Source organism: Neoarius graeffei, chromosome 12 (assembly GCF_027579695.1).
Source record: "Neoarius graeffei isolate fNeoGra1 chromosome 12, fNeoGra1.pri, whole genome shotgun sequence".
Classification (NCBI taxonomy): Eukaryota; Metazoa; Chordata; class Actinopteri; order Siluriformes; family Ariidae; genus Neoarius; species Neoarius graeffei.
In genome coordinates this window covers 37940695-37966856 of record NC_083580.1, presented here as the reverse complement: position 1 = coordinate 37966856, position 26162 = coordinate 37940695, and the positions used below count along the sequence as shown (strand labels likewise).

At 40.0% G+C, this 26162-nt stretch overlaps 1 protein-coding gene across 9 annotated transcripts in view; it reads left to right on the top strand.

Moving 5' to 3' along the window:
* The window catches only part of sar1b (secretion associated, Ras related GTPase 1B), a 291304-nt gene that overhangs the window by 155042 nt on the left and 110100 nt on the right, over positions 1–26162 (top strand). For 8 of the 9 annotated variants that reach the window (XR_009655731.1, XM_060935857.1, XM_060935860.1 and 5 more), the window contains exon 6: positions 5138–5269. Coding sequence is in view for 8 of the 9 variants with exons in the window: in XM_060935857.1 (XP_060791840.1) it covers positions 5138–5269 (132 nt within the window). In the remaining variant the exon portion in view is untranslated. Of the gene's footprint in view, positions 1–5137; positions 5270–8758; positions 15541–26162 lie in introns of those variants that run through there. The other variant, XM_060935855.1, reaches the window with a different exon arrangement.

Sequence of the window (26162 nt, the reverse complement as noted above, 5' to 3'; positions counted from 1 at the left end):
TTCAGGATTGTAACGTACGCATTTTAGCCAGAGAGGATCGTTGGTATGAGCGAGGAGTTAAAGAAGCCATTTTTGTCAACCTGGGACGGCCATCACTGAACAGAGGTGGGGGTTTAAGGCGGGGTTTACATTAGACCGTATCAGCGGATCATCAGATTAACGTTTTTAAAACGATTAGCGTGCACACAGCAACGCCAATACACGATTCGCGTGCACACAGCAACGCCAATACACGGATATGCTCGGCTCCGCAGGCATCCTGCGCTCCAAATCACTCTGCCCTGAACAGCGAGTGCCCTCTGGAGGGTGCGCACTCCGGCCCTGCGCAGCTCACAGAGCGCGCGAGTGAAGCGCACGAGCAGTGATTCGGGACTGAGCCGCTGTGTGTGTTATCCCAGTGCATATCGGGCATGTGCGTCACTTACCACTTGCAAGTGGAAGGATGGCAAGCCTAAAGACAACCATAACTACACAATGGGCAGTATTTGCATCAGTATTTGCAGTATTTTCATACTTTTATACTCTTTAATGAAAGGTGATACAAGGCGGAAGTCTGCGCCGTTTTTCAGCAGTCGCGTCACATGACCAACGCCAGCGAATCAGGAAGGTGGATGTCACAGTGACGTTGTCCAATGACGACGCCAGCTAGAGCTCAGCACAGCGTATCCGCGTATTCTCAATGTTTACACAGCACCGGACCAGACACGATCTGGATTGAATACGTGAACCCTGGCGGATTCCCGTTTCCCGGCGTTTCCAGGAGTTTTAATGTAAACGGACAGTGCATCCGCGAAGAAAATGAGACAGATACGGTCTAATGTAAACTTGGCCTTAGACATCATTTATCAGCCACCTACAATGCAGTCCTTGGCACACTTCCCAGACAACTGAATGCACACCAAAACCCAGCTCTTTTCAGTGACTAACAGGAGGACAGAGAGAATCAGCATTCCATTGATCACCTTAATGGGCAATCCATTGATCACCCTAACGACTCTCGAGGCTGTTCACATCCAGCCCCCAGTGACCCACACCAACAGGATGACTCAACAACACCTTAGATGAGCTTTTCATCCATGAGAGGATAAATACCTGATACTCCCTATTAGTCAGACAGAACTGAAGAAGCCTTTCGGATGAGAGGTGAAACGTCTTCAAGAATCTTCAAGCAAGTCCAGTTGCTCTCTTTTACCACCCACAGTTTACTATGACCTGGATGACTGAGAATCTTCACAGACATGTTACCAGTTAACCTAACCTGCATGTCTTTGGACTGTGGGGGAAACCGGAGCACCCAGAGGAAACCCACGCGGACAACATGCAAACTCCGCACAGAAAGGCCCTCGCTGGCCACGGGGCTCAAACCCGGACTTTCTTGCTGTGAGGCGACAGCGCTAACCACTACACCACCGTGCTGCCCTGGGTTAAATTTTTAAAAAAATGTCATCCCCACTTATCCACCTTAAATGCACCAGTGTATAACATTTTATCAGTTTAATTGTACTAATAATGTTTATTTTGTGTATTTCCTCATCAAACTGAACTGTTTGGCTACACCACTGCTACCACAACACACATGAAATATGGTTAATCTTTAGATAAGAGTCTGACTTGCATCAAGCATAGCACATGGTCATTAATTTTATCTTGCGTTTCAGACCACTATCAAGCCATCCATGGTAGAAACAACTGTGCATGTAGAAATGGTGGCTATGCTACATACAATCCCGATTCCAAAAAAGTTGGGACAAAGTACAAATTATAAATAAAAACGGAATGCAATTATTTACAAATCTCAAAAACTGATATTGTATTTATAATAGAACATAGACAACATATCAAATGTCGAAAGTGAGACATTTTGAAATTTCATGCCAAATATTGGCTCATTTGAAATTTTATGACAGCAACACATCTCAAAAAAGTTGGGACAGGGGCAATGGAGCACTTGCATGTGACGTCACAGCCGATCCAGATTGTGACAGACGCCATCTTGTCGGTCAAACGCCATATTTCCGCCTTCTACTTCTGGTTCTACTTCTGCTTTTACTTCTACCTTTTCTTCTGGAAAACCCTACTATATACAATTCTACTACAACGGCTGTGGCTACAAGCTTTCCCTACCTGTGCACGTTTTTTATGTTTTTTGTGTGTATTTTTGCGTGTTGTTCGTCTGTACCGGACTTCAATATCCACTACAACCGTATGGACTTACTGGACATTGGTTTCCAGCAGAAAATGACGGTTTGTAGCGATTTCCATCGCATGCACAACATTCCGGATGAGATAGCGAGACCAGCGGGGTCTCCGTGGATTGTTATCGGAAGCAAAGCGAAGGAGGCGGCGTCGGGAGCGGAAGCAAAAGCGAGGCTGCAGAGCCGGCCTGTTGACGAAGCTCAGAAAACAGCCACTCAAGCCTCCACTGCTAAGCCTCTACCTCTCCAACGCCAGATCCATGGTAAACAAGATGGACGATTTGGAATTACAGCTGGAATTACCTTATTCTATTCTATTCTATAATCGGCTGGTCAGTTAAGTGACTTACCCGTCCAATGAGGATTATTTTCTTGTTTACAAGATGCCACATCTGAGTCGCTGACAAATCCTGAATTTCTGTAAAGATAACTGTCCAGAGATTTATAAGCACGCAGTGCTTCACCACTGAACAGCGAGGGAAAGTTAATGAGGTAATTATACACGTCTGGGTATTCCGCTGTCAGTTCAATATCCACTGACACGGTCGTGAAAACTCCGTCCGGTAAGCCATAAGGGTCACTAATCTGTAGATCGTTTATTTTAGACATATATCTAGTTATCTGTTCATTAGAAAAATGAGCCGTGTAGTCCGTCGGTTGAAATTGATCCATTCTGTACACGAGTGCAGCAGTATTCAGCTGTGTTTTTTACCGACAAGATGGCGGCTGTGTACTTTCCGGTCACGTGACTGCAAGATCTCTATAAGAGGCTGGAAAAGTTAAAGGGACAAAAAAGGAACAGCTGGAGGACCAAATTGCAACTCATTAGGTCAATTGGCAATAGGTCATTAACATGACTGGGTATAAAAAGAGCATCTTGGAGTGGCAGCGGCTCTCAGAAGTAAAGATGGGAAGAGGATCACCAATCCCCCTAATTCTGCGCCGACAAATAGTGGAGCAATATCAGAAAGGAGTCCGACAGTGTAAAATTGCAAAGAGTTTGAACATATCATCATCTACAGTGCATAATATCATCAAAAGATTCAGAGAATCTGGAAGAATCTCTGTGTGTAAGGGTCAAGGCCAGAAGACCATACTGGGTGCCCATGATCTTCGGGTCCTTAGACAGCACTGCATCACATACAGGCATGCTTCTGTATTGGAAATCACAAAATGGGCTCAGGAATATTTCCAGAGAACATTATCTGTGAACACAATTCACCGTGCCATCCGCCGTTGCCAGCTAAAACTCTATAGTTCAAAGAAGAAGCCATATCTAAACATGATCCAGAAGCGCAGACGTCTTCTCTGGGCCAAGGCTCATTTAAAATGGACTGTGGCAAAGTGGAAAACTGTTCTGTGGTCAGACGAATCAAAATTTGAAGTACTTTATGGAAATCAGGGACGCCGTGTCATTCGGACTAAAGAGGAGAAGGACGACACAAGTTGTTATCAGCGCTCAGTTTAGAAGCCTGCATCTCTGATGGTATGGGGTTGCATTAGTGCGTGTGGCATGGGCAGCTTACACATCTGGAAAGACACCATCAATGTTGAAAGGTATATCCAGGTTCTAGAGCAACATATGCTCCCATCCAGACGACGTCTCTTTCAGGGAAGACCTTGCATTTTCCAACATGACAATGCCAAACCACATACTGCATCAATTACAGCATCATGGCTGCGTAGAAGAAGGGTCCGGGTACTGAACTGGCCAGCCTGCAGTCCAGATCTTTCACCCATAGAAAACATTTGGCGCATCATAAAATGGAAGATATGACAAAAAAGACCTAAGACAGTTGAGCAACTAGAATCCTACATTAGACAATAATGGGTTAACTTTCCTATCCCTAAACTTGAGCAACTTGTCTCCTCAGTCCCCAGACACTTACAGACTGTTGTAAAGAGAAAAGTGGATGTCTCACAGTGGTAAACATGGCCTTGTCCCAACTTTTTTGAGATGTGTTGTTGTCATGAAATTTAAAATCACCTAATTTTTCTCTTTAAATTATATATTTTCTCAGTTTAAACATCTGATATGTCATCTATGTTCTATTCTGAATAAAATATGGAATTTTGAAACTTCCACATCATTGCATTCCGTTTTTATTTACAATTTGTACTTTGTCCCAACTTTTTTGGAATCAGGGTTGTACTTGCTGTGAATTCTCAACAACATGATCATGTTGAGCTGTAGTGTATTCTGAGCTGTTTCAGTATTATTTTTTCCAAGTTCACATGGGCTCAGTGAAACAAAGCAGTTTGTCTTGTTTGACATGTGCCATAACAATTCTGAATAGCTTAACTTTTTAGACTAAGTAAGCGTGCTTGTTTATTGTTGGTAATGACTAATAACCAATTTGATTTTTATAAGTATTGCCCAGTATGGACCTGCTGACAGGGAGGCCTTAAATAATAGGGTGCATGTTTCAGGATCACTAAACTAGCACAGTTAAACAGACCATCGACATTGACACCACACCCCAGTTCCATATCCCAAAACATATAGGTAGCCACAGCTTTCTGGTAAACATCTGAGTGCCCCACATTTACTGCCTGGCCAAGGTCCTAAACAGGCCCCTCAGCACCACAGGTGTTTTCAAGATGTATGTGGATGTCTCCCCTGATGGCCACTGCCACCCACTATTATCAGTAAGCAGTGGTCATATGAAGATACATTATTAGTTGCTGTGGTGATGTGATCAATTTTAAATGTCCAATTGACAGAGTGTGGTCCAGAAAACTAGTCTTGCATAGGCATATTTTTTGATGAAACTCCAGATCATGGTTGTTAAAATGTTATACTCAAATTTGTTTCATTTCTGTAGAATGAACCTGTTCAATATAGGTACTAAAAATGAAATTCGTGGATGCTCATTTTACAATTAGATTTGATCATATTCAAATCTAATGCATTTTATTTTATTGTGCATTCCTACAAACAGGCACTAATGACAGATGAAACTATTGGAAATGTGCCTATCTTGATTCTTGGTAACAAGATTGATAAGCCAGAGGCCATAAGTGAGGAGAAACTACGTGAACTGTTTGGATTGTATGGCCAAACTACTGGCAAGGTAAGACGAGCTTATATTTTATTTGCACATATTTTTTCATAAGTTTTTAATGTATACTTGGTAGAATGATAGATATTGTTGGCTGTACCCATGATTGAGGTGACATGCATGCTTTTATTTGTGCTACCGACCCCCCCAAATATATAATACACACACACACACACACACACACACACACACACACCGATTCCAAAAAAGTTGGGACAAAGTACAAATTGTAAATAAAAATGGAATGCAATAATTTACAAATCTCAAAAACTGATATTGTATTCACAATAGAACAGACAACATATCAAATGTCGAAAGTGAGACATTTTGAAATTTCATGCCAAATATTGGCTCATTTGAAATTTCATGACAGCAACACATCTCAAAAAAGTTGGGACAGGGGCAATAAGAGGCTGGAAAAGTTAAAGGTACAAAAAAGGAACAGCTGGAGGACCAAATTGCAACTCATTAGGTCAATTGGCAATAGGTCATTAACATGACTGGGTATAAAAAGAGCATCTTGGAGTGGCAGCGGCTCTCAGAAGTAAAGATGGGAAGAGGATCACCAATCCCCCTAATTCTGCGCCAACAAATAGTGGAGCAATATCAGAAAGGAGTTCGACAGTGTAAAATTGCAAAGAGTTTGAACATATCATTATCTACAGTGCATAATATCATCAAAAGATTCAGAGAATCTGGAAGAATCTCTGTGTGCAAGGGTCAAGGCCGGAAAACCATACTGGGTGCCCGTGATCTTCGGGCCCTTAGACGGCACTGCATCACATACAGGCATGCTTCTGTATTGGAAATCACAAAATGGGCTCAGGAATATTTCCAGAGAACATTATCTGTGAACACAATTCACTGTGCCATCCGCCGTTGCCAGCTAAAACTCTATATTTCAAAGAAGAAGCCGTATCTAAACATGATCCAGAAGCGCAGATGTCTTCTCTGGGCCAAGGCTCATTTAAAATGGACTGTGGCAAAGTGGAAAACTGTTCTGTGGTCAGACAAATCAAAATTTGAAGTTCTTTATGGAAATAAGGGACGCCGTGTCATTCGGACTAAAGAGGAGAAGGACGACCCAAGTTGTTATCAGCGCTCAGTTCAGAAGCCTGCATCTCTGATGGTATGGGGTTGCATTAGTGCGTGTGGCATGGGCAGCTTACGCATCTGGAAAGACACCATCAATGCTGGAAGGTATATCCAGGTTCTAGAGCAACATATGCTCCCATCCAGACGACATCTCTTTCAGGGAAGACCTTGCATTTTCCAATATGACAGTGCCAAACCACATACAGCATCATGGCTGTGTAGAAGGGTCCGGGTACTGAACTGGCCAGCCTGCAGTCCAGATCTTTCACCCATAGAAAACATTTGGCGCATCATAAAACGGAAGACACGACAAAAAAGACCTAAGACAGTTGAGCAACTAGAATCCTACATTAGACAAGAATGGGTTAACATTCCTATCCCTAAACTTAAGCAACTTGTCTCCTCAGTCCCCAGACGTTTACAGACTGTTGTAAAGAGAAAAAGGGTTGTCTCACAGTGGTAAACATAGCTTTGTCCCAACTTTTTTGAGATGTATTGTTGTCATGAAATTTAAAATCACCTAATTTTTCTCTTTAAATGATACATTTTCTCAGTTTAAACATTTGATAGGTCATCTATGTTCTATTCTGAATAAAATATGGAATTTTGAAACTTCCACATCATTGCATTCCGTTTTTATTTACAGTTTGTACTTTGTCCCATCTATCTATCTATCTATCTATCTATCTATCTATCTATCTATCTATCTATCTATCTATCTATCTATCTATCTATCTATCTATCTATCTATCTATATGACACACACGTACGTGTGTGTGTGTGTGTTTGTGTGTATATTATATATTGGGGGGGTTGGTAGCACAAATAAAAGCATGCATGTCACCTCAATCATGTGTGTGTGTGTGTGTGTGTGTGTGTGTGTGTGTGTGTGTATACCGTACATATATATCACCAGCCAGCTGGACTAATTACCTTCCAAAGTGACTAGCCAAATAGAAAATCAACTAGCCAAAATTTGTTCATGTATGAATTTTACTTCTGTCAAAAATAACACAAGAGAGAGTAGTTACCATTGTTCATGACTAATGTGCATTTATTTCAAGACCCGAGTATTTTGATACTGTTGTTAAATACATAAATGAGAACAACACAGAGCACCATAATATAATATCAACAAATAATAATATATTGGAAAACTTGGCAACTTGGTGTATGAGTATTGAAAACAAATATACTTACTATCATGACTATAGCACCCAAAATATGTCCAACATGCTTTCTGTATTTAACCATTTATGAGAGAGAAAGCATTAGGAGCTTCATATTGACTAGGAATCAACTTGAAAAAAATTAATTATTCCATAAAAATCGTATCGCAGCCAAGGCCTACCCTGCTCCCACGTTTGCTTATAAGCCCTTTGTCGTTTCTCCTTCTTGTATGCTTTATCGGTGGCCTTTTTCTCCTCTTCAGACTGAGATCGCTTTCTCCCCGTCTCTGGCGGTTTCTGTACACCTTTCAGAAAATTCCACATCGCAACATAGCTTTGGCAGATGTAGATGTAAACAACAAAAACACGTGTTTAAATGGGCAATAATGTGGCCACATCTATTGAATTTGATAACGTGATTACCGTGATATTCAACGAGATGCGTTATATGCATGCGCAGTAGTGAAAAAAACGACAGCCTGACTCGTACATGATATGATTCGGAATTCTTCGGTATTTTCGGTATTTTCCGTCCTGCCAATAAACACATCGAACACAGACATGGCACACACTTAATATGTGGTGGCTTTAGTTGACAGTGTGTCTGAATCTTTGCTTCATATATATTTTTTATTTTCAACTAGCCTGCCGGTCTGGCTAGTGACAGGAATTACCCGCCAAATGACAAATTAAGTCGCCTCGGGCAACCGAACCACCGCGAATTTCGAGCCGTGATATAGATACACACACACACACACACACACGTGTGTGTATGTATGTATATGTGTGTGTGTGTGTGTGTGTGTGTGTATATATATATATATATATATATATATATATATATATATATATATATATATACACACACATATATATACATAAACACACACACAGTGTTCGTCAAAATTAGGTTAACTCTCATGGATTATTTTTCTCCTGAATGTGTGGTGCGCCGTGACCATGAAATGTGTGTCCGGGCTTTAAATGGTACTGTTGCTCAAACAGGTTGAGACTGTCCTGTAAGTCATCTTGCACGTATGTTTTGTGAATAAATGGTTTCTACTGTTTAAATGTTAACATGATTTTGACTAACCATGTGTGTAAATAAAGACTAGCCTAAGGTAACTTGGTGTATGGAATACAAAGATCTGCCACTTTCATTTTGACAATCCCTGCAGTTCACTGCCAGAAAAGATAAAATAGGCAGTCTGTCATATGTTGTTTGCTCTTTCTCCAGGGTAATATTCCCCTGAAAGAACTGAATACTAGACCACTGGAAGTGTTCATGTGCAGCGTGCTAAAGAGACAGGGATATGGGGAGGGCTTCCGCTGGCTTTCACAATACATTGACTAGATGTTCTACTACAAGGAGGTGCATCAGGAACTGTTTAAGCAAATTCACACTCATTTTCAGTTCTTGTTCAGCTTGCTATCACTCTCCAAATGAAAGAGTTGTAGTCACTCAGTACAACTCGATTTAAATATACTTTTATCCAGTAAGACACACAATTCACCCATAATCCCCCCCCCCCAAGCTTTTCTGAGAGAATGGCATTTCAGTGTCTGTTTTCAAGCCAAATAGATGATGCTTTTTTTTCCATTTATTTCTGTTTTTCTTTTGACTTTTTTATGGATGTGTGAAATTTATATGATGTGATATAAAAGCAAATAATTCTAGTGGTATTGGCAGCCCCAGTTTATGTTTAATTATGTTTGAAACCCTTGAAACGTGTTTGCAGCACTTGGCAAGTTTATAGTTTTTAATAAGATACATGGTTGGGATTTGGTAGAATTACTTTGAAGATTGTATAATTACAATTGCTTTGAATGGTGTGGCTGTTTTATTTAACAAAACAACAAAAATAAAGAAAAAAATTAAACGATCTTACATACAGTTCCACTCAGTTTAAGAGCCCTTTTTTAACATGGAAGCAAGGGTTATGTCCATTATTTCCATGGCAGATGTCTGCAGGATGTCTAGGTCAGATGGAAAGTTAAATGTCAAGAATATTCTGCTGTACAGTCCCTTCTGAAAGTATTGGAAAGGCAAGGGCAATTCTTTTTTCACTATACACTGACAGCATTTGGGTTTGAGATCAAAAGATGACTTACACTATAGATCAGAATTTGTTTTAATTTGATATTTACAGCTAGATTTGTAAAACACTTCTTTAGAATATCGGAGCTTTGTGTAGCAGACCATCCAATTTTTAGGTGAGCAAAAGATTTGGAACAGATAATCTTAAAGTAATACACTTTATTTTGTTGCATATCCCTTGCTTGCAATAATTGCATCAAGCCGGCAACTCCCTGATGTCGACAAGTTGTTGCCATCTTGGTTTTTGGTGCTTTTCCAGGTTTGTTTTAGTAGCATTACCACACGCGTGCACACAGCATTGGATATACAATCGACATTGTGAATTGCAATGGAGAGAAAATGGGAGTGTTTTTGACTGGCGTCTCGATGTGGCAATCAAGCAGTGTATTTATAACATTTAATATCAAAAGAGAGTACATTTATTTAGCTTTCCATTGGAATATTTTTGTGTACATTTAATTAAATGGTACAGGTGTTATGATGAATTGCATTTCAAAAATTTCAGGGCTACAGAGTGTGAATGGGCCATTATCTGCACGGTTCAGTATTTGGACCTTGACTTTCCGAGCGTTACATAAGACCTAGTATGATTTGGCTGCTTTTTCAGCATTACAGCCAATCAGAGGAAATCCTGAGCTTCAGTCCAATACCTTATTTATTGTTGGCAATTAAAGTGATGTAATTCTACAGTAAGTTATTTTTCCTCTTCAGCATTATTGTAATATTTGTTATTGCACAACTGCACAAATTTTCATAAGAATAATAAAATATAACTTTTCCTGCTTCTCATGATATATTACACATGAGAAGCCATAAAATTTAACATCTATGGAAACGCATTTTAAAATTGTCGGTAGCTGTGCATGATATTGTAAACAAACAAATGAGCGATAAATGGTGCAAATAAGGCCCTACTACACATTGCTCATTCATGCAATCATAATGCAACATATTAAGCAAGTCGTAAATTCAAGCTGGTATTTCTCCACCCTGCAAATACACAAGGCACATTCCAAGTATCTTCATCTGTAGATGTTGCCACAGTAGACCAGTGTTTATATTCACCGTGCCTAAAAGTCCACCTGTCAGGTGGCTGCTTATACAAACTGGAAAATGTTGAAACGATTGATGATGAATATCAGATTTTGATATTCTTGATTAGCAGTGGAAGTAAAAGTGGCTTTGCAATTTGTATTATGTTGGTACATGTAGCACAGTGATTAATGCCTTAAAATATTAAAATGTATTATATTAATATTGACACTACTTTTACATAATTTATTTTATCTTCATGTTTAACTTGTTGCAATATAATGTTCAAAGCAAGGTCTATACAGTAACATATTAATACCTTTATTACAATATCAGTAACCTTAATCAGAGGATAGACAGATCTTTCAATGAAATTTCTTGACTTATTGCTATAATATAATTATTGCTACTTTTAATATACTTGAACATTTTTCAAGAAAAATGTGTAGTTTTTGCTTCAGCAATATTGAAGTACCTTTCAAATTATGAAGCATGAAATAAATATCCAGTATGACGAATAATGAAATTCGAGACAATAAATATTATATTATGCAAATAAGTACAATAAATACTGGGCGGAAAAAAATAAAAAATTGCATTTAATTATATTAAAATGTTTACATTTTAAAATGTGTTATGCTAGATTTTTTGGGGCGAAAACATTGTCCCACGTTTCGTAAATTTATAGGTGAATTACGAAATGACATGCATTTTGAATATATGCAAATTAGAACAACTGGATATGCAATCAAAGATAGAAAAGACGGGATCAAAAATGGATTCTTTGAATTTTTAAAGGGAAAAGTAACAACCTTGCTTTAACATAATGGTTATATTTGACAAGCATAGATGTATATGTAAACGAGTTTACAATATGCTAATTTCATGCATACATATGCAAATTATGTTTTTGAAAATGTCAAAAATGGATTCTGCATAAAATTTTTCTGGTGGATGGCAAATTTCATGGAAATATCTCCACTTTTTCAAGTTATTGCAGAATAAGTATCAGTGTGTTAAAAAAAAAGGGGCGGGGGTTTCCATCATTTGGTATTGTTTCTTTATATAATTCCATACAACCCAGATCCAAGAAATAATCTTGCTTCTGCATCTTCCAGTCTCCATATCTCTGGAAGTATTTGCTCAATTTTGATGAAATAAAAGGCATTTAAATCAGCTGAAAATACTCTTTGAAATGCATTACATTTGCAATTCAAACAACCCAAATTGAAATGCATGCTCAGTTGGGTTCAGGTCTAGTGATTGACTTGGCTAGTCTTAAACCTTCCACTTTTTCCACCTGATGAAGTCTATATCTGGTCATTTAGCACAAAAGTCTTTTCACACAAGTCTTTTTGTATGAATCAAGTAATTTAGCACAAATCTAAAGTCCTTTCGCACAGTTGTTGTAAACAACCCTGAAGATGCTGGTGTCAAGCATTTGGATGTAAAATTAAGCCCGATCATTGAAACGATGAACATGTAAACAGTGAGCAGACACCCCCCCCCCCCCCCAATAAATAAATAAATAAAAATTCCTTGAATTTTTATGTGACATGCTCATTTGTTTATATTCACTGAGAAGATATATTTTTAGATGGCAAGAAACGTGTTGCTATGGCAACAGCGTTGTTTACAAGTATGTGTCTGTACTTCATATGCATTGTCTAGCCGAGTGAGATTTAAACTTCATAAAAGTAAAATCTGTTGATTCACAAATTTTGTTGCCAGTAAAGATCACATGCTTGGATAAGGTTTTTGAAGAGATTTTTAGAATTGGAAACCTTTGTCGCATATACATTACAAACCTGGAAGTCGACTGTAGCTGAACTGGTGTGCAGGGATTGGTGACAAACATACAGGCTACATCAAACATGGCGGAGTGGTGAAATACAGTCACATTCAATTAGAATCTCTGCATCTTCCATAAAAAAAAAAAAAAATCAAACCTCTGTAAACAGGATCAATGGGTATTTATTATAAAGATTCAATGTTCTTAGAATTTGTGCGAAAGGACTTTTGTGCTAAATGACTGTAAACAATGAAGTCCATTGAAGTGTTGTGGGTCATTGTCTTGCTGCATGCTGAAGTTCTTCTCAATTAGATTGGATGCATTTCTCTGTAAATTGGCAGACAGAATGTCTATAGACTTCTGAATTCATTCTGCTGCTACCATCATGAGTTAGATCATCAATAAAGATGACTGAGCCCATTCCTGAAGCAGCCGTGTATGCCCAAGCATCTTGCTGAACTGATGAGCTTGTGTTTTTGGATCATGAGCGGATCTTTTTATTTCTCCATACTTTTGGCCATTGCATCACTTTGCTGAGAGGTTAATCTCAATTTTTCAGAACTTTTGTGGCATATGTGTATTTTATGTCAGTCCAATGTGGCCCTCTGATTCTTATTGTTGAATGCACTATATTTCTGCTCTAGAAGATCCCCCCCCCCAAAAAAAAAAAAAGTGGTTTGTGAGACCTTCACCCCTGCCTTGTGGAGGTTGTTGGTGAGGTCATTGCCTGTTGTCTTTGGGGTTTTCTTCACGGCTCTGACAATGTTTATCAATTGCTGTTTTCCTTGGCCAAACTGTTTGTGTGGTTACTTTGTTCAGGATAGTCAAAATGTTTGTATTGGCTGTGCCCAGTGATGGTGCAGATTGAGTTTTCTCTGCTTCAAAATGGCTTGCTTTTCTCCCATAGACAGTTCTCTGAGCATCATATATCCTTTTTAACAACAAATGCAGTATTCACAGGTGAAATTCAGGGTTCAAACAAAGAGTGTACATTTTGAGCTGCTGTTTGTTTAAACAATCAATCTAATAGGACACACCTGGGCAGCAAGAAATACCTGTTATGTTCCAGTATTTTTGATCACTTTAAAAAATGGGGGCATTCAAACAAAAGATCCCACGTTCTAAGTTGTTTAACACATCTAGATGTTAATATCAGAAAATGATCTATATTCTTTTTATTCATTTTTTGAACTAAGTGTCTTCAGTGTATAGCAATAACAAAAGAATTGGTTGATGCAATATTTTCAGAGGGGACTGTAAATCTGCTTTCCATCATCTATAAAGTATATAACTTAAAGGAGATGTGCAGAACCATGGCCTCACTTTTTGTTTATAAATGCCTTGAGACCTCAAGAATGGCATAGGAATAGTTTTAAGTGTTAACAATAAATCTAATATAGTAATTTTTACAATTAAAATGATTCATATAGGTAGCGGTCTGAGTAAATGACCTTGACATCTGTGACATCACCATTTTCGCTATACTAAAACACAGAGCTAACTGCAACTTCAAGCTTCCATTTTGAGCTAATTTATCACCATGCCACATAGATGTGTTGCTGGCGGGTGCAGCAACACGACAGAAGGTGGATATTTGTTGCATTCATGGCCCAAAAATGTTCAAACTGCAAAGATTTGGATGCATTTTGTTTACGGGCACATTGGGCGCCTATGAAGTGGTCTCTCCTCTGCTCTGCACCTTTTACTGATGACTTGTATGAGACCTCTGATCTGTTGAGGAGCGTTGGCTATCAGCCCGTATTGAAAGAGGGTGCAGTACCAACAATTAAAGGAAAAGAAAACTACAAGAAAAGGAAAGTAAGTTCAGTTGCACCAGTTCTCCCAGAGTGTGAGCCGAGGGTTGTTGCTAAAACCCGGGATGGAATGTGACATATTATCGCTCGGGCAGTGACCTCCCCACGGGTGTTACTAAAACTGGTGACATCCTGTCCCGGGTTTTAGTAATTGCCTGAGCCGAGCAGTAATAGCGGAGTACTCAGTATGGAGAAAATGGAGAATGAGTGGACAAGCAGTCTGATTTCTCCACTGGATATGCTTGCCTCAACAGCAATATCTCGTCCTTATGTGGAAGAAGCGAATGAATGGAGAACTGAACAAACAACTGAAAGTCAGATTGTTTCAAAACAATTGGCCACAAGGTCAGCCTTCAAGATGCGAGAACACAGACGGGTAGGATGCGACTTTCATTTGGATACAAAACAACAAAAACAACACTGGTTGTTTATCTGCATTTAGATTAATACATGTAACTCATATTGTGTATTTAAGTTACCGGTATAAGATTATTTAATTTGCTTCATAATAGTGATTGCCTCAGTTCATCTGATTATTTAATTAGCCTTTTACATTTTATCAGTGAAAATGCATGCATGTACATGTATGTTGCATAAGTTATAACACCTATCCTGTTTTAATGAGAGTCAACCCACAATCAGAGAAGTCAAATCAGTCTTAGTTCAGCAAGTTGGTAACGGTATTTCTTACTTTCACCATAAACTTTTATTTATATGACTTTGGTCGATAGCTGTCAAAGGCCTCGGCCTTAAAACCGGTTCCTGCTGTGACGTCACGCACTCAGGGCTGGCTGGCTCAGCGGGGCAGCTCGAATGCCAACTTTGTGGTCGATTTTAACTCTCAAAAATATATATTTTATTATTCCCATTTATGCAACATACAAGAGTCAAGGATGGAGATACTATCCACTCAGAAATGTATTTAAAAATAAAGGTTCTGCGTATCTCCTTTAATGAGCATTATGTAATGTGTTTGAAAAGAATATGGATTTTCATGGGTGGTTTCCTGAGGAGTTCTTTATTTTATCAACATGTAATTCAGAAGCAAATATACCAAGTATTATCAAGCACATGAATATCTTAATAAAAATACAAAAAGGGCTACCTAAATAACAAACAATTTAGAGGAGCCTTTTTAATTAATTTTTAAGGAGGTACAATGACATTTTTTTTCTGTTCTTTGTGTACTGCCCATCATTCCATGAACTGTTGCATGTAATGGAGAAACTCTGCATTTAAAAAGAATGAATGAATTAATTAATTAATAAATATGAAATGTTAAATCTTTTCAGTGATGCATTCCTTTTTCTAAAATATACATAATTGGTTTAACCACTATCTGTATCTGTATTCATATTTAAATTGAAAGTATGTTTAAAGCTGAATACTAGGGTGGTCCCAAATTTTTTTTTTTTAGGATTTTGTTACGACCACCTTACCTTTTTTTTACATTGCCTAAAAGAAGTTATTGTGCGAAATTTGGTTAAGATTGAACAATGTTTAGAGGTGCCACAAAGCCATTAAAGTTTTCACTCAAGACACAATATAAAATAATATGGCTTATTAACTGTTTCATATTAATACAAACAATACAGTAATATAACTTCCTGTGTTCAAAGTAACAATAGCTATTACTTGTCTGTGATTTTCTAAACCCTTCGGTATTATGGTATCTTGTGGAGATAAAAGAACACACTAAGGACTTCCCTAGCAGAAGGAAGCTTTCTCCCAGACAGTTCCTTGGAAGTGGGACCAATTAACCAAACATAATTGTCCTTTCTGGTTTTGTGCTTTGCACCACTGGTACTACTTGTATTACTGTTGCTAGCCATCTGAAAAACATAGAAAGAAAAACATTCACAACTTCATCAGCATATTACGATCAGTGCTCATTGTTTAAGAACCCCTTAGTGCATTAAAGTTAACCTTCTATCAGTCTATAAACTCTTCCTGCCTCTTCTTTTTCATAGAAGTGGCATATTCCCTCTAGAACTGTGACTTTTTGGGGGTTTGAGATCTTCTCTGCAACAGGCTACGCACCAACTAATGTTAATGGCTTAACCCGATTTGCAACCTCGTGTGGCACCTCTAAATATTAATCAATTTTTCTGAAATTTTGCTTGTTGCCTTCTTTTAGCCTTCAGTTAGGTCCATAAATATTTGGACAGAGACAACATTTTTCTAATTTTGGTTCTGTACATTACCACAATGAATTTTGAACAATACAATTCAGATGCAGTTGAAGTTCAGACTTTCAGCTTTAATTCAGTGGGTTGAACAAAATGATTGCATAAAAATGTGAGGAACTAAAGCATTTTTTAAACACAATCCCTTCATTTCAGGGGCTCAAAAGTAATTGGTAAAAGTAAAGCATTTTTTAAACACAATCCCTTCATTTCAGGGGCTACAAAAAGTAATTGGACAAATTAAATAATTGTAAATAAAATGTTCATTTCTAATACTTGGTTGAAAACCCTTTGTTGGCAATGACTGCCTGAAGTCTTGAACTCATGGACATCACCAGACGCTGTTTCCTCCTTTTTAATGCTCTGCCAGGCCTTTACTGCAGCGGTTTTCAGTTGCTGTTTGTTTGTGGGCCTTTCTATCTGAAGTTTAGTCTTTAACAAGTGAAATGCATGCTCAATTGGGCTGAGATCAGGTGACTGACTTGGCCATTCAAGAATATTCCACTTCTTTGCTTTTATAAACTCCTGGGTTGCTTTGGCTTTATGTTTTGGGTCATTGTCCATCTGTATTATGAACCGCCGACCAATCAGTTTGGCTGGATTTGAGCACACAGTATGTCTCTGAATACCTCAGAATTCATCCGGCTGCTTCTGTCCTGTGTCACATCATCAATAAACACTAGTGACCCAGTACCACTGGCAGCCATGCATGCCCAAGCCATCACACTGCCTCCGCCGTGTTTTACAGATGATGTGGTATGCTTTGGATCATGAGCTGTACCATGCCTTCACCATACTTTTTTCTTTCCATCATTCTGGTAGAGGTTGATCTTGGTTTCATCTGTCCAAAGAATGTTCTTGCAGAACTGTGCTGGCTTTTTTAGATGTTTTTTAGCAAAGTCCAATCTAGCCTTTTTATTCTTGAGGCTTATGAGTGGCTTGCACCGTGCAGTGAACCCTCTGTATTTACTTTCATGCAGTCTTCTCTTTATGGTAGATTTGGATATTGATACGCCTACTTCCTGGAGAGTGTTGTTCACTTGGTTGGCTGTTGTGAAGGGGTTTCTCTTCACCATGGAAATTATTCTGCGATCATCCACCACTGTTGTCGTCTGTGGGCGTCCAGGTCTTTTTGCATTGATGAGTTCACCAGTGCTTTCTTTCTTTCTCAGGATGTACCAAACTGTAGATTTTGCCACTCCTAATATTGTAGCAATTTCTCGGATGGTTTTTTTCTGTTTTCGCAGCTTAAGAATGGCTTGTTTCACCTGCATGGAGAGCTCCTTTGACCGCATGTTTTCTTCACAGCAAAATCTTCCAAATGCAAGCACCACACCTCAAATAAACTCCAGGCCTTTTATCTGCTTAATTGAGAATGACATAATGAAGGAATTGCCCACACCTGCCCATGAAATAGCCTTTGAGTCAATTGTCCAATTACTTTTGGTCCCTTTAAAAACAGGGTGGCACATGGTAAGGAGCTGAAACTCCTAAACCCTTCATCCAATTTTAATGTGGATACCCTCAAATGAAAGCTGAAAGTATGGACTTTATGTCCATGTCCATTATATAACTATAACTTGAATATGTTTCAGTAAACAGGTAAAAAAACAAAATTTGTGTCAGTGTCCAAATATATATGGACCTAACTGTATGTAAAAAAATCGTAGGGTGGTCGGAATGTTTTGGTAAAAAAAAAATTTCCCATACATTTCGGGACCACCCTACTGAATACCCAAAGGTTTGTATGTGTGCCCATATGTCTGAGAAATGGAAAACACTTTTTTTTTATAAAGTTCCTCAGGGTGGCACAGTGGTGTAGTGGTTAGCACAGGCTCTGGGTTCAAGCCCAGTGGCCGATGGGAGCCTTTCTGTGTGGAGTTTGCATGTTCTCCCCATGTCTGTGTGGATTTCCTCTGGGTACTCCGGTTTCCCCCATGGTTCAAAGACATGGGACAGCCTTAGGCTGAGGTGCCCTTGAGCAAGGTACCTAACCCCGAACTGCTCCCTGGGTGCTGTTAGAATGGCTGCCCACTGCTCTGGGTATGTGTATGTGCATGTGTGTTCACTGCTTCAGATGGGTTAAATGCAGAGAGGAATTTCACAAGTGTACATGTGATGAATAAAGAAGTTCTTCTCAGCTACTTCATGACTGGTCTTATCCAGATGCCCAGTGGACTTTTCTGGTTAGCTTTATACAATACCCAAAGAGTACCTACTGAGTAAACTCGGGAATCATTCAAAGCAATGAGGTCTTTACTAGATCAAGGAGCCACTGCTCATAGTTGACAATAGCCACCTACGGTAATATCTTACCTGGTTTACTTTAATTGTGGGTTACAGCAGTGTTCCACCATTGTGGTAGAGTCTGACAGCATGTCTGAAAGCAACTTTTCTGACCTTTCTGGAATATATCTAAGTGTTTGACATGAATTTAGATAATATGGATTTTTTTTTTTGGGGGGGGACCAAGATCACATGTAGGGAAGCATTTCCTTTTTGATAGCCCAACAAGGTTATAGCAGAAGTAAGGGATAAAAGCTTTTCAGAAAGCTGAATCTGTTCATCTCACAGCTGACAGACATCCATAAACATGGATGTTTACAAAAGGCAAATTTACATAACATGCAAGGATGGATTACTGAACAGACCTACCAGGCACAGGTCCAGTGGCCCAAGGAGTTGGGGGCTCCAAAGCCAGAGCACCCACATAGTCACTCCTATAAATTAATACAGGTCTAAAGGTCTCCTGAAGAAATAGCTTACATGATAACTTTGAAGATGTAATGGTTTCTGTCTTGTTTTATCTTCAAAGTGATTGTTCACTTTGAAGGTATCACTTTAGTTTCTGTAGGAATTTGAGGGCCAAATTCTTCAATATTGAAGCCAGTCAGTATGGACCCTGCATCTCTGTGAGGCAAAGTCCAAAAAAAAAAGTGCAGGGCTTGACACGAATGATGGCCTGAATGTCCGGATAAGTCAAATCTGCATTTGCCTGTCCAAAGGGATAAGTTGAATGTTTGTTGAAAATCACCATTTTTATTAGCTCATCTGGCCACAGGCCAGACTGGATGATTAGCTCATCAGGTCAGGCCGGATGACCTTATGCAATCACGTGTCATCCATCATTGTCGTCTGTCCACAATTTACAAAAATCACTGCTACTCTTTACAGGATTGATCGGATTTTGATTAAACTCAATGTTCCCTAAGTGGGTGTGCATAAAAGTTGTCAAGAAGGTGGTGTCACCAGTCATATTTATGATTTTTATGGGTGTCTTGGCCAGTGTGAGCTACAGCCTCACTGAGGTTATTTTAGTGTTATTTGTCCTTTGGTTTTTTCGAAGATGACCATGTCCACTGGTTAGGTTGAAGTCGATCTGGCGTGGATCTGAAAATGTCTGATAAGACCAATCTGGGTGAGGAACCCTCTCCCACAGGTAGGGCACCAGTGGGTGGGTGGGGTGTGGGGGGTGCTGGAGGCTCTCACCTTGCGAAATTGCTGCTTCTCAACAGCCACGGAGGTGCATTGCTCTTCAGCTGCTTTGGTTCCTTGCCAGATGAGACTGCATCAGGCTGGTCGGTCTGCTGCCAGGGACTCCCAAGACTCTGTCAATTGAGAAGTCTTTCAGGGAGACTTTCAGAGATTGTCCTTGAAATACTTTCTCTGGCCACCAACAGAGCGCTTGCCATGGTAGAGTTTCCTGGAGATGAGGTGTTTGGGAATGCGGTTGTCTGGCATGTGAGTGACATGGCCTTCCCATCTGAGCTGTGCCTTGTGCATGATGGTGGTGACGCTGGTCATCCCTACTCTACTCAGGACCTTGGTACCTGGTACTTTGTACTGCCAGTGGAACTTGAGGCGGTTGTGGAGACATCTGAGGTAGAACTGGTTCAGCTGCTTCTTGTGTCTCATGTACACAAACCATGTCTCATAGGCAGGGCTTTGAACCGGTTCAAGGACCGAAAACGAAAACCGGGAACTTTTTCTATTTCACATGGAACAGAAATGAAACCAGAAACTTTATTATTTTTTATGTTCCGGAACAGAAACGCTTATTAAAAATAATGGTAACTAGTTAATACTGGTTTTTATTTCGTTCCTCAAAGTTTCCGTAGCCTACAAATAAAAAAGTCATTCTTCTCCTGCGCAAGTTTCTGTGACCCGCTGGGGTTCACTTCCTGTGTGACATTCGCTGACTGAATGGAGAGAGCGGGAAGGTGGACTACTATCACGTCTCCATGTGATAATAAGTGAGTAAGTGCATTACTCAGTAAGTGCATTACTGAGTGTCTGAGCAAAGAAGAGCCTGAACGTTGCAACCTCCCTATTGGCTGTTTGTAAAAATGTATCAATTGTTGCCCTTCCCACGGGAATCATCGCGGGCTCGAGAGACGAGACCTGACGAGTTCGATCGTTGGTAGCAGAACAAAATGTCTGGACACAAATCAGGTTTTCAGAAAAGGAAAGAAAATAAACGGAGGGTCGAAAATACAAAAACGGAGGCAGAAAATGCAAAACGAGTTTTAAGGTAGGACAAATGGTTACTTTTCTGAGGCAGCCCGCCGTGGCTGCAGGCTTTCAGTTGTGTCATTGAATGGTTACTTTTCTGAGGCAGCCCGCCGTGCCTGCCTGCAGGCTTATTTATTATAGCCCATTTAGTTAAAATAGTTGATATAAAATGTTTATAGTTATAGTTATGTGATGGTTGTCCTGATTTAGACTGTTTTTTTTGGGGGGGTGGGGGGGGGGGGGTTGCGTGATGTTGCACCTGGGTCCAGATTAGGGCAGAACCGGCCCTGGCTACATTTCAGGTGTAGTTTGTTTTATGAATGTATGTACTTGCATAGATGTGTACTTGGTCTTCCAATATGGCGCCTAACAAAATCTCGCGGCGCGTTGACGTCATGCGGTAGCCCTCTATAGGGCCTGACTAGCCTTTGGTAACACACTAAACGAATTATCTTTCATTTTTGGCACTTTTTCTGTTTGTGTAGATGGGAAGACATACTGAGAATCCAAATCGCCAACATTTGAAATAATAATTGTTTTGAATTATTTCTTGTCTTATTTAATGAAGGTTGTAATAGAATTAGCCTACATTTGGCTTAAGCTGGATGAGACAGAGACATAATTTTATAGCCATTTGTTAAACAGCTGACAGGGAACGTAATTAACCGTTCCGGGAACGAAATTTTTTTGTTCTAACCGGTTCGGGAACGTCTATTTAATGGTGGAACCCAAAACCGGAAACGTTAAAATTCCGTTTCTGTTCGGAACGAACCAATAGGAAAAAAATTCTGGTTCAAAGCCCTGCTCATAGGCATAGAGGAGAGTTGTGAGTACCACAGCCTGATAAACTTTGAGCTTGGTGGTCAGGCTTATCGCTCTGCAGTCCCAGATGTTTGCTCTTAGTCTTCCAAAGGCACTACTGGCATTTCAGACTCTGTTGTTGATCTCTGAGTCGATAGTTGCTGAGTGGGAGAGAGTGCTGCCCAGGTATGTGAAGCTGTCAATCACCTGGAGTTTCTGGCCCTTCACTGCAAAGTTGGGTTCCTGGTAGGGTTTGCCTAGGGCCAGTTTGAGCATCATTTCAGTCTTTTGGATGCTGATGGTGAGGCTGACATTGTCAGAGGCTGGTGCAAAGCTGTCCACCTGAGACTGCCTCTCTTGCTCGAAGCAGGCATTGAGAGCAGAGTTGTCCGCAAAGAGAAAGTCTATGATCGTGGTCTCAGACACCTTGGTGACAGCCTTGAGTCTCCTGAGGTTGAAAAGCTTTCTGTTGTACTGGAATCTGATGGGTATACTGGCATCAGAGTATTTTGAAGGTATCTGTGAGCATGGCAGAGAACATCATGCTGAACAGTGTAGGTGCAAGGACATAACCCTGCTTGATCCCGTTGGTCACCGGGAAGGCCTCGGAGGAATTGCCGTTGTCCGGGACGTGACAACATGGACATGATCTTCCACAGTCCCTCCTGGCTGACTGTGTCTAAAGCCTTGGTTAGGTCCACAAAGGTGGTGTATAGGTCCTGATGCTGTTCCATGCACTTCTCCTGGAGCTGGCAAGCGGCAAAGATCATGTCCACCGTCTCTCGACCTGCGCAGAAGCCACACTGGCTTTCGGGTATGAGGCTTTGCTCAAGGTGCTGTAGCAAGTAGTTGAGCAGGATGTGGGCCAGAATCTTGCCGGCAATTGACAGGAGTGAGATTCCCCTATGATTGTCGCATCACTGTCGATTTCCTTTCTGCTTGTACAGTGCTCAGCGTAAATGAGTACATCCCCTTTGAAAAGTAACATTTTAAACAATATCTCAATGAACACAATTTCCAAAATGTTGACAAGACAAAGTTTAATATAACATCTGTTTAACTTATAACGGGAAAAAGTAAGGTTAATAATATAACTTAGATTACACATTTTTCAGTTTTACTCAAATTAGGGTGGTGCAAAAATTAGTACACCCCACAACAAAAACTACTACATCTAGTACTTTGTATGGCCTCCATGAATTTTAATGACAGCACCAAGTCTTCTAGGCATGGAATGAATAAGTTGGCAACATTTTGTAACATCAGTCTTTTTCCATTCTTCAACAATGGCCTCTTTTAGTGACTGGATGCTGGATGGAGAGTGATGCTCAACTTGTCTCTTCAGAATTCCCCACAGGTGTTCAATTGGGTTCAGATCAGGAGACCTACTTGGCCACTGAATCACTTTCACCCTGTTCTTCTTCAGAAATCCAACAGTGGCCTTAGATGTGTGTTTAGTCATGTTGGAAAAGTGCACAACAACCAAGGGCATGGAGTGTTGGTAGCATCTTCTCTTTCAGTATAGAGCAATACATCTGTGAATTCATGATGCCATCAATGAACTGCAACTTCCGACACCAGCAGCACTCATGCAGCCCCACATAAGGACACTGCCACCACCATGTTTCACTGTAGGCACCATGCATTTTTCTTTGTATTCCTCACCTTTGCGACACCATACAGTTTTGAAGCCATCAGTTCCAAAAACATTTATCTTGGTCTCATCACGCCAGAGTATAGAGTCCCAGTAGTCTTCATCTTTGTCAGCATGGGCCCTGGCAAACTCTAGGTGGGCTTTTTTGTGCCTGGGCTTTAGGAGAGGCTTCTTTCGTGGACGGCATCCATGCATGCCATTCCTCTGCAGTGTACGCCGTATTGTGTCATGGGAAATAGTCATCTCAGTTTGGCTTTGTACTTCTTTAGATACAGTCGTGGCTGAAAGTGTTGGCACCCTAGATTTTTTTTTCCAGAAAATGAAGTATTTCTCCCAGAAAATGATTGCAATTACTCATGTTTTTTTAAACACGTTTATTTCCTTTGTGTGTATTGAAACAATACAAAAAAAACCAGAGAAAAAATAATAATTTGCATAATTTCACACAAAACTCTAAAAATGGGCCGGACAAAATTATTGGCACCTTTTCAAAATTGTGGGTAAATGATTTAGTTTCAAGCCTGTGATGCTCGTTTAAACTCACCTGTGGCAAGTACGGTAACAGGTGTATAAGAATCACACCTGAAACCAGATAAAAAGGAGAGAAGTTGACTCAATCTTTGCATTGTGTGTCTGTGTGTGCCACACTAAACATGGAAAGAGGAGAAGAGAGTTGTCTGAGGACTTGAGAACTGTGAATTGTGAACAGAATTGTGGAGAAATATCAACAGTCTCAAGGTTACAAGGCCATCTCAAGAGATCTTTGTGTTCCTTTGTCCATGGTGCGCAAGACCATCAAGAAGTTCCAAACCCATGGCACTGTAGCTAATCTCCCTGGACGTGGACGAAAGAGAAAAATTGATGCAAGGTTGCAATGCAGGATTGTCCAAATGGTGGATAAGCAGCCCCAATCAAGTTCCAAATGTATTCAAGTTCTCCTGCAGACTCAGGGTGCATCAGTGTCAGCGCGAACTATCCGTCGACATTTGAATGAAATGAAACGCTATGGCAGAAGACCAAGGAGGACCCCACTGCTGACACAGAAACATAAAAAAGCTAGACTGCAGTTTGCCAAAATGTACGTGAATAAGCCAAAATCCTTCTGGGAAAACGTCTTGTGGACAGATGAGACCAAGATAGAGCTTTTTGGCAAAACACATCATTCTACTGTTTACCAAAAATGGAATGAGGCCTACAAAGAAAAGAACACAATACCTACAGTCAAATATGGTGGAGGTTCAAAGATGTTTTGGGGTTGTTTTGCTGCCTCTGGCACTAGATGCCTTGACTGTGTGCAAGGTATCATGAAATCTGAAGATTATCAAGGGATTTTGGGTCGCAACGTAGGGCCCAGTGTCAGAAATCTGGGTTTGCGTCCTAGAACATAGGTCTTCCAGCAGGACAATGACCCCAAACATACCTCAAAAAGCACCCAGAAATGGATGGAAAGAAAGCACTGGAGGGTTCTAAAGTGGCCAGCAATGAGTCCTGATCTGAATCCCATTGAACACTTGTGGAGAGATCTTAAAATTGCTGTTGGGATAAGGCACCCTTCAAATATGAGAGAACTGGAGCAATTTGCAAAAGAAGAGTGGTCCAAAATTCCAGTTGAGAGGTGTAAGAAGCTTGTTGATGGTTATAGGAAGTGATTGATTTCAGTTATTTTTTCCAAAGGGTGTGCCACCAAATATTAAGTTGAGGGTGCCAACAATTTTGTCTGACCCATTTTTTGAGTTTTGCATGAAATTATATCAATTTTACTTTTTTTCCTTTTTCTTTTTGTTCAATCCAATGCACACAAAGGAAATAAACATGTATATAACAAAACATGTAAATGCAATAATTTTCTGGGAGATATGCTTCATTTTTTCATTTCAAGTTCATGACTGTAACTGCAGTGAACTTGCATGCCGATTTTGTTCAACCCTTTTCATCAGAAGATGCTCCTGTCGAGGTGTTAACTTCTGTGGACGACCTAGACGTCTCTCTGAGATGGTTGCAGTTCCATCTTTCTTAAATTTTTGTACCACTTTTGCTACAGTATTCTGACTGATAAGTAAAGCTTTGCTGGTCTTCTTGTAGCCTTCACCTTTGTGGTGTAAAGAAATTATTTTCTTTGGGGAATTCTGAAGAGACAAGTTGAGCATCACTCTCCATCCAGCATCCAGTCACTAAAAGAGGTCATTGTTGAAGAATGGAAAAAGATTGATGTTACAAAATGTTGCCAACTTATTCATTCCATGCCTAGAAGACTTGGTGCTGTCATTAGAAGTCATGGAGGCCATACAAAGTACTAGATGTAGTAGTTTTTGTTGTGGGGTGTACTAATTTTTGCGCCACCCTAATTTGAGTAAAACTGAAAAATGTGTAATCTAAGTTATATTATTAACCTTACTTTTTCCCGTTATAAGTTAAACAGATGTTACATTAAACTTTGTCTTGTCAATATTTTGGAAATTGTTTGTGTTCAGTGAGATATTGTTTAAAATGTTACTTTTCAAAGGGGGTGTATTCATTTACACTGAGCACTGTAGATGTGGACAATTGTGGCATCCCTGAACTCTTGTGGTAGCTGTTCCTTGTTCCACATGGACTGGAAGAGGTCAGTTGGCTGACCAAGCAGTGCTGGACCTCCTGTCTTGTAAATCTCGGCTGGGATGGCGTCTGGGCCGGGGACTTTTCTGATGGACATCTGCTTTATGGCCTTCTGGACCTCATCATACATGGGAAGGACATCAAGGTTGGGTGCAGT